The sequence below is a fragment of the Simochromis diagramma genome, unplaced genomic scaffold (assembly GCF_900408965.1).
Source record: "Simochromis diagramma unplaced genomic scaffold, fSimDia1.1 OVJJ01000596.1, whole genome shotgun sequence".
NCBI lineage: Eukaryota > Metazoa > Chordata > Actinopteri > Cichliformes > Cichlidae > Simochromis > Simochromis diagramma.
This window is the reverse complement of record NW_024387245.1, coordinates 6,574,727-6,584,381: the sequence shown is the minus strand read 5'-3', so window position 1 is coordinate 6,584,381 and position 9,655 is coordinate 6,574,727. Positions and strand designations below refer to the sequence as shown.

Here is a 9,655-nt window from a genome sequence, read left to right as displayed (position 1 = left end):
ATACAAGTGCGTTCATGCTCACAGGTGTACATACATATGGGTGCTCACACACACAAACTACACCCTTTTTGGCTCCTACCTCAAAGCACACTGTGCGCTGTCGATCTTACGTGCTGCACAATAATGTTTGATATTTAGTATTTACTGTTATATTCACATAGATCATCATGATGTTGTTTATTATGTTGCTCTTTTTTTTCTTCTGCTTGTTTTCTCTTTTTTCTTTCTCAACAGGTGATCCAGGTGATTGATTTATGTATTTTTTGTCTGCTTATTTTGTTGGTTTTTGTTTTTTGCCCTTTATCCCCGTCCCTCTTCCCCGCTGTTTTTCTTTCCCACTTTCTTTCTCCCCTTTCTTTTCCCCAGTCAAATCTGTCCTGTATTTAGCAAGTGAAAATAAAATAAAATAAACAATAAAAGGTGAATCAAATAGACCATTAAGGCAAGGCTGGGATGGTCCATTTGGTAAAGTAAATCCGTTGGGCATCTTTCTTTGCCTTTAGACAATAATTCTGATGGCAAAAGAGCCAAACGGGACAGGCAAAAAAAACAAAACAAAACAACAAAAAAAAAAACCTTCATAATTTCTAGCCAAAGTAAGAGAACTCACAAGGAGGTAGGTGTATCGTTGGTAAATAGACTGGTATTTACATAGCACCCTTCCACTCAAGTTGAGCACTGAGTGCACTTTTTACTGTAAATCTCATTCACCTAGTTATTTATGCAGTGCTTTTATCTATGCCTGAGCACTTTGTCTAACATTTGAAAACTCACTAACACTCTGTATGCAACTCGGGGTTCAGTATCTTGCCAAGCATGCTTCAACATACAGACTAGAGAAGCCAGGGATTCAGCCACTGAACTTCCAGTTCATAGGTCAGCCCTGTTGTCAGCAGCCGAAAGATGCCTTCATGAATGCAAACGAACAGGGTTTATGAGACGGTGCAGATTACCCTTTTACACTGAGTAAAAGGAAAAGCCAGATTAGACTTTGGCAATATCAGTGACACGTAGCATCACCTTTCGTTAGGCTTAAAGTAGATGACTAATTTTATGAATCATTACAGCACCAAGATACAAGTTCATTTATCTATTTATTTCAGGCCAGATAGAGAAATAAAGAGAAGGCCATTGTAGAAAGGCACTACTTTAGTGTATCCTCCAATAATGCTGAGCTCAGATTAATGGGAAACATTTTGACCGGTTTTTCTTGGCTCATGCTCCGCAATAAGTTTCACGAAATTCTGCCTTTTGTAAATTAATCAAATTGCGTTAAGCCTCAACATGAAGCACTAGTTCTCAGAAATAAACTAGTCATTAATAATAGTTTTATTATTTATCATGTTGAATAAAGTAATGCAAATCCCCAAACTTTAAATATTCTGTTATGAAATAAAATCACTCACTCCAAATATCCTACAACCATGTGTTGTGGATAGTCCCTGCAGAGCCTAAGCCAACACTTTAAGCCACTGAGGTGTTGGTTGACGGGGGTGATGCGATGCCACTGTTATGGATGAAATCTGTTACAGTCCTATAACTCCAGCCTTACGTATCTTGTCCATTTCCTTCAGTTGTATTTATTATTCCACAGTTCTCTTTATCCAACCGGTCACAAATTGATTTCGCCTCCCGAATAACACCTGGTGCTGATTACGTGTGTCTACCATAAATACATTCACATAAACACATCATACCGTAAAGCACTAAAGGTGACCCCTAGCGGCACACATAAGGTAACAACTCAAAAAATGGCTCCTACAGTCCTTTTTTCACATCGCAGTCATATTTTAGGAGGAAAGCCAAAAAAAAAGAAGAAGAAAAAAAAGATAAAAGGTCTGATTGTCTGATTCCACTTTGGGAAAGTCCTGCTATTGTATGTGCAGGTTCACTGCCATGTGTTTACTCATTGTCTTGAGCAGACCTGTGCTTTTCTTAGTGTCATCCATGGAAAAAACACAGTAACCAAGTTTGGTGATCTTATTGAAAGCACAGCATGAATCAGCCTCAACACAGTTACACAGTATCATATTTGATACATAGAGTAGGCTATTTGGGGAGTTTTTTGAGACTTCATCGTCATTTCATCAAAAATGCACAATATATTTATAAGCTATTAAAAAAATAGAAATAATTCTTTATAGATATGAACTGGTTTTTTTTTTTTAAACAAATTTGTCAGATTGCTCAATGTGGTTAAAAAAATAGAATTTACTGGCAATTATTTCATATTTCAGGCTTTAACTGGTTAAATCATGAAAAACACTTTAACGTGTGTTTGAGACAAAGCGTCACAAAGTTCACCTGTGACCTTTGATCTTGTTGGATTTAATGCTTTCAGGTACTTTACCGTCACTCAGGCACGAAGTTGCCGTATTTTCCTCTCTTGCCTCCCAGTTGGACTTTCCAACTTTTCAGCGGGCTCCTGAGAGTATGGACGTGTACTGTAAGTAGGTGCACAGGGACAGAGTGGATAAACTTGCCTTTCAGTCAGAGCCCGCCTCTCCTGCACGGCAGGAATGTGAAATGCACCTGAACTGGATCCCCCAGCAGGAAGAATGATTGCAGAAAGTCGTCAGTTCACCTGTTCCGAGACGTAACTTTTCTTGGCAAGTCTGACAAGAACAAGAAAGAAAGAAAGGAAAGAAAAAAATCTGCATAAATTTTACAAAGTTGCTGTCTGTAGCTGAACCGGGAGCAGCAGGTAAACTAGGATAACAATGGGTGAGTGCTGCCTGTCTCCAGAGGACGAGGAGAGACTGAGGATACACAGAGAAATAGAGAGACAGCTTCGACGGGACAAGTTAGCGTCTAAACGGGAGCTGAAGCTGCTGCTTTTAGGTGAGAGCTCAGTGTTTAACTAACACACGTCCACAGTGGAACTTTGGAACATAATGAACATATATGTCTTCAGTAACAAAGAAACTTTAAATAAGTTAGTTTGATTTTGTTTTCTGTTTTGTTTTTTTTGTTTTTTTTTACAGTGTACACTTGTTAGATTTGTGGCTAACTGTTATTATTACAGGGTTTCTGATCATAGCAGTGAACGTTTGAGTTATATTTCTGAGGCTTATGCGATTTAACAGCTCAACAGAAACAACCTTTAGCGTCAAAGGAATTCCCTGTGATGATTCATTCATCCACCCAGAAACTCTCATACAACCTGCTGAGATTACGCAAGGACATTGTGTGCTATATAAAACAATAATAACGTTCACATTCCAGTTTAATCTGTATACAAGGGAGTGAAATGCTGAATTAGACTAACCAGAACAGGTTTTTCTTAATGTGGAGTGTAATTATATGACTCGTTTTCCTTCTTTTTTTTAAAAACACGTTTAAGGTCTCTCTTTAAACTAGAGATCTCGAGCTCAACGAGACCTGTTTAAATAAAGAATTACATAATAATAATAATATACAGGAAAATAGCCTTCCATTTACAGCTCCACAGTGAGTAGAGTTTGGTTTCTGCTTATGTTCTGGCGTGGATATCCTCAGATGTAGTTTGAAACAGTGTGAATTTTGTGTGTAGGATCGTTTCAAAGCCTATTTGATTCGCATCATGTGATGGGCAAGTATTTGAACTGTAGACTAGTTTATCGTAGTAGGCTACTGGTGTGCTAGCATGTGATAGTTAGCATTAAAACAAAGTCCTTAGACTGAGAATAATGCAGCCTATAATACAGAATAAAATGTTATCTGATGACGATGCTCTATATTTACAGTATCTGTATTTATAAAGCACTTTTCAAAGTAAAGTTTCAAAGTGCTGAATATTAATAAAACCAACAAATAAAAAATAAAAGTTAAAAATAAATGCGTTGGAAACTAAAACAATTTAAAATGATCTCAATATGATTATAAAATAATTAGATAAATTATATTACATGTCTGTCAAAGCACTTCCCTGAAAACATCAGAAACAAAATGACCAAAGTCATAGAATTCCTCCACTATGGAGCAGGAATGTTTGGATCATATTCCATGTCATTCCATCTGATTATTGTGGAAATCACCACAAAAACCAAAAGCTTGGCTTGTAGTGTAGTTTTGCCCTCGTAAATCGACGGGAAACTGACATCGGAGGTATGGAATAAGGTGAATCAGGTGCAAATACCAATATTTTCTGGATCAATAGATAACAAAGCTTTGGTATGTGTTTTACACTGTGCTGTCACCTCACCCCAGTTACAGCTTACTCCTTGCATTCTTCACATAGTAATGTTCTGATGAATCTCTCAGATAGCCTTAATCATTTGCAGTCTCCTCTTAAAAATGAAACCATACTGCTGCTTCATTAGTACAAAGTATTCAGGTTTCATATTTTGACAGCCATGGTGACCTCATTAAATGACATGTGGTCTGTTTTCTCCAGAACCAAAACGGCCAAGCAGGCCACTTTTCAAAGCTTGACTGTTGATTATGTTGGAAACAATACATTAGACATTAGGGATTTGTTTAAAGGTCAGCACTACTTTAAACTTCAACTTGAGTTGTTTGGAGAACAATATCCCCCTGTAAAGGTCAGACTAATGGTTAACATTTCTAGGCGTTTTGGGCCCTAAGCTGACACCCTTATCAAGAGTAATTTACAACTAGCAGGCAGGAAGCAGATCACTGTTTCAGTCAAGGACACATCGCTGTTGATAGGCACGTTGAGTTGCAGGAATCTGGCACAAACTTTCTGTCCCAAAATAGTATTCAGCACATTGTTATGTGCAGAATAAAAAGTAAGTGCATATTTAATTCATAATGTTTATAGCCTTTTTGTTTTCTTTTCAACTTAATTCTCCATCTGCTGTCATGCTTTTTTGTAGTGCAAAGGCACTGAGATGAAAATAAAACCGAGCGTATGGGCATAATGTTCAACTCCTATATGCTGTGCTAAATCAGAGTAATCATATTGGTGATGGGGGGGGGATACAAATGAATGAAGAAACGCACAATACACATACCCAAACACACACACCCTGGCTTGATTGAAAAAAAAGGTCTACTAACCTGGAAACCTTACCTTCTGGAAATATTATAACGCTTCAGAGATTGCAATTTTTTTTATGTTGTTTTGTTGCCAAACTCCTGTTGAGCTGCAGCTGATTGATGTTGAGATTATTTCTTTTTTTTTGAGCGCATGCCACAGATGTCCTATTTCTGGCATTGCTTTGATCTTATTCCATTTTTCATCCTTCGGTTTCATTCATCTCGTTTGCCCAGGGACTGGTGAAAGTGGGAAGAGTACTTTCATCAAACAGATGAGGATCATCCATGGCAAAGGATACAATGACACTGACAGGAAAGGCTTCACTCGTGTGGTGTATCAGAACATCATAGCGGGCATCCAGGCGATGATCAACGCCATGGAGACTCTTCACATTGACTACCTCCATGACCAGAACATTGTGAGAAACCAAGCATTTAAACTTTTATGTGGCGTTTGAGAAAGCTTGCCGTACCAGTTACATTGAGAAAAACAAATTAGAAATAATACTAGTATTGTAACATGCAGGCTATATAAATAGACAGTTTTCCACTGCAGGAACTTGTGAGTTGCTTCTGGGGCCTGCGCCTTTGTGTGTGCATTCTGACCACAGGGTGAATCTCCTGTAAGGCCTCACTCAGGGTTGTAAGCGGCCACTCTAGGATAGGTTCTTCAAAGTGGTTGAAAAAAATTTCTGATAGTGTTAGTTTTTCAAAAACTAACAATCTAAATGTCACTATCAGTGATTTAAAATCCACATAGCACATTTACATTTCTGTAAATGTGCCCGATTTGCCGCAGTGGACAGACAACAAATTCTGACCAGCTGAGCTATTTTCGATATTAAATTCTGTTTGTTCAGTGGCAAATCACAACACGTGGGAGTTTTTTGGGGAGGGCGAGGTGGGGGTCTTCTGTTAAACCTCAAGAATCAGACTCAGAGTGGGCGGCCATCTGCCTAGAAACAGTTGGTGTGTGAAAAAAAAGAACAAGATATGAGCAATGAAGAACAAAAACACTCAGTGACTGTGTGGCTCATAATAGAAACATCTGGAGGACAAGATACCAGTAAATACATGGATCCAAAAAGGGGGGAAAAGGCGAGAATAAGACAGGAGAGGTGCTCATTATATCATATACATCTGCAACCTGGAGCTATAAAGGCATAACTAAGGGATATTAAGATGGTGCAAACTTTTATCCTGCAAAATAATTGGACAAATGTTAAGGGATCATAGAAGTTATTACAGTTTAAACTTTGGGGGACATGAAAGTGTGCACCAAATTTAATTTAACAAAAGCCAATTCAAGCTTGTTACTTTTTAGTATTCAAAAACTTCTACAGACAATTAATCTTTCTACATCATGTCATTGCAGTAGATTTGGTTCTTCTTGAGAACTATAGTAAAAAAAGGAAACATTGCCTAAAAACGATCTCTTGCAATTCACAAAACCCATCTAGTGGGATTTCTTTTACAGCGGTCATTGTATTGAACGTGTACTGAAGAAGTGAAATGACCTGTGGAATGTATCTGTCTGTCAGGGGTATGCGGAGAAGCTGAGCCAAGTGGACTTGACCTATGTGTCAAGTTTGGAGTCCTGGCAAGTGGACGCCATAAAGAGAGTCTGGAACGATCACGGTGTTCAAGGATGCTATGAGCGCAGAAGGGAATTCCAGATATCAGACTCTGCAAAATAGTAAGACTTTTATATATCACATCTATATCTTGCATTAATTTTCTCTGTTTATTGTAATTCTGTAATAGCGTGGATTCATTCTGCTAAAATCAATGCATGTAAAAAGCATAGATTTCTGTTTAATATTTCAGAATATTAACCTTAATGTGTTGTTGTAAACATTTCAGTTACCTCACTGACTTGGACAGAATCACAGCCCCGTCGTACATCCCCACCCTGCAGGACATCTTGAGGGTCAGGGTGCCCACCACAGGCATCATAGAGTATCCCTTTGAATTTTCCAAAAACATCTTCAGGTTTGATATCATACTTTATTAACACATCATCTAGACAGATATACAGCCCTGTGAAAAAGAAAGTTTTTTTACATGACTCGCAGTCCAGTGTACCCAACCATTCAACAGCTTGTAGAAGTCTTTACAATGTTGCTCCAGTTTATTGAGATTTGTGGAATGCTCCAGACCAGCAAACTGCCAAACTTCTGCTTTTATACTGGCACTCCCTCTTGCTGATGATCAATAATGAAGTGCATTTGATTAACAGCACCCATCTGGTACTTACCTTCTTAATGTGTATGGAAACAGTTACGGTGTACTCACAGTCCACACACACACATTATTACTGCGGTGACAAAACAGACTAATTACTGAAGTGACTAAAGATAGTTAATTTGAACTAAGTGGGCGGTAATAAGTTTTCCTTCAAGTCGTGTTTAGAATAAGCTGCAGACAACAAAAGAGCTGCATTCACAGCTTCTGCAGGTCCCAGTGCACATGTGAAATTCAATCATCTGTGTCGCTATGGGGAACTGCTGACTGTTGAAACCTGTATTGGCTAAAGACCATTTATATAGAGAGTGAACTTAGCAGTGTCAGTCCCCTTAGAAAACTCTCTCCGAGAAAGTAGAGAAATATAGTTCCTTCTTCAGTAATTCTTCAGTCTTCAGTAATGAATGAACCTTTACTGCTTTCATTGTCTTTCTGTAGGATGGTTGATGTTGGTGGGCAGCGTTCTGAGAGGAAGAAATGGATCCACTGTTTTGAGAATGTCACCTCTATCATATTCCTTGCAGCCCTCAACGAGTACGATCAGGTCCTCTACGAGAGTGAAAACGATGTACGGTCATTATAGTTACCCCGTTTGATCTTTTCTTTAATTCTTGTCCAACCTTGTCCAAATACAGTTCATCGTCTAAGCCTGTCGCCCCTCTTTCAGAATCGACTCCAGGAGAGCCTCGCCTTGTTTAAGACCATCACCTCGTGGCAGTGGTTTCAAGAATCCTCCATCATCCTCTTTCTGAACAAAACAGACCTGCTAGAGGAGAAAATCCAGCATTCGCATTTAGCTTCCTACTTTCCAGAATACACAGGTAAAGCATGCCCCCAGTTTGCTCTGCATGTCTTCAGAACAACCATAACTGTGTTCAAAACTATATTTGAGTATAACTGGCATGAAGTCAATCAGCCTTGAATCATATCATTTACAAGTGTTTTACGGCCAACTTTCACTTGCTCGTGTCATTAGATGATTTACTGCATCTGTAAGGTGTACACGATTGTAAATGAACATCCTGTTGTGTCTCCCACCCCTCAGCCCCAATCGGTAACACAACCAGGCTCAGGTAGAAGCAGATAGCTGACCCTCCCTGAGCCTGTTTCTGCCAGAGGTTTCTTCCTGTTAAAAGGGAGTTTTTCCTTCCTACTTTCACCAAGTGCTTACTCATAGGGGGTTTTCTGATTGTTGAGGTTTTCTCTATATTATTGTAGGGGTTTACCTTACAATATCAAATGACTGAGGTGACTTTTATTCTGATTTATTTGTATAAAGTAAAATTGGATTCAATATTTATGTATTTAAACTGTTAGACTACAGAAGCAATGACAAGCTGTGTTAATCATTTTTTAAATTACTGTCTGTACATGAATTAATCAATCCAGCATACACCCTGTAAAATATTTGATAATTAAAGACATTAAAGATTTGTGAAGATGACAACTGATCGATTTGTGAAAGTCCACAATAGAGCACTACGCGTATTGTGACTGATGTTAATGATAAGCACAATTATTAAGAATGAGTTAGTTCTTAAGTCTCAACTAAGACACACTGGAGAGTATAAAACTGTATTAAACAGTAACTGTGAAAGAGTGAGCAAGTCCGTGTTTTTCTCAGGAGGCTTTTCTAATTTTGACCACTTTCTCCCACACAGGGCCTCGACAGGATGCTGAAACAGCTAAAAAGTTCATCTTAAATATGTATGTGGAGCGGCATGTTGGTCGTCATAAAGCCCTTTACACGCACTACACCTGCGCTACAGACACAGAGAACATCAGGATTGTGTTCAAATCAGTGAAAGACACACTCCTCCAAGAAAACCTGGAACAGTTCAACCTCGAATGACAGAGGCTATTGGACCAAGTGATGGTTTCACTGTGGAGAGCAAGAACACTGGTCGTAATCATGTTGTAACACTTTTAAAAAGACAAAAAAAAAATCTTTAATGTGCTGTCAGCTGGTTGTTCAAAAACATCAAAGAGAGGCATTTAGGCAGCAGTGTCAGGTAAGGTGCATTTATTTCATGACTGTAACAGGGAGCAATTGTCTTTCATTGCGACACCACTTTATCATAACTGGTAAAGTAAGCCCATTTTTTTCTTCTGCTATAGGAGAAAAAATGTTATCTTGAATTGTTACACAGGGTTCCTTTCATTCTGTTACTGTTTGATGGAGAATAAGCACACGGCATCAGATTCGTTTTACAAAGTCTGGCAGGAATGTGGCCCATCCTGCCTTGCGGCTCCTCATCCTGTAAGGCAGGATGGGCCACATTGTAGCTCCTCACTGTGGGGGGAAACTACAATGGCTTTAATTTGTTTTTTCATTATTGTATTTGGATACTTTTAACAAACATTTTGCCTCTAAAATGATTAAAACCACAATCATGTAATATGTATTTCTATAAACTGATTCATGCTGCTT

General features: G+C 38.6%; 1 protein-coding gene across 1 annotated transcript; it reads left to right on the top strand.

The window, feature by feature from the left end:
- Positions 1-2,310: 2,310 nt before the first annotated feature.
- Positions 2,311-9,643, top strand: LOC120714275 (guanine nucleotide-binding protein subunit alpha-14-like). The gene is made up of 7 exons (XM_040000410.1): positions 2,311-2,841; positions 5,215-5,399; positions 6,522-6,676; positions 6,844-6,972; positions 7,663-7,792; positions 7,892-8,045; positions 8,886-9,643. The coding sequence occupies exons 1-7, from the start codon at positions 2,721-2,723 to the stop codon at positions 9,074-9,076; spliced, it is 1,065 nt and encodes a 354-aa protein (XP_039856344.1). The 5' UTR covers positions 2,311-2,720; the 3' UTR covers positions 9,077-9,643.
- Positions 9,644-9,655: the final 12 nt, after the last annotated feature.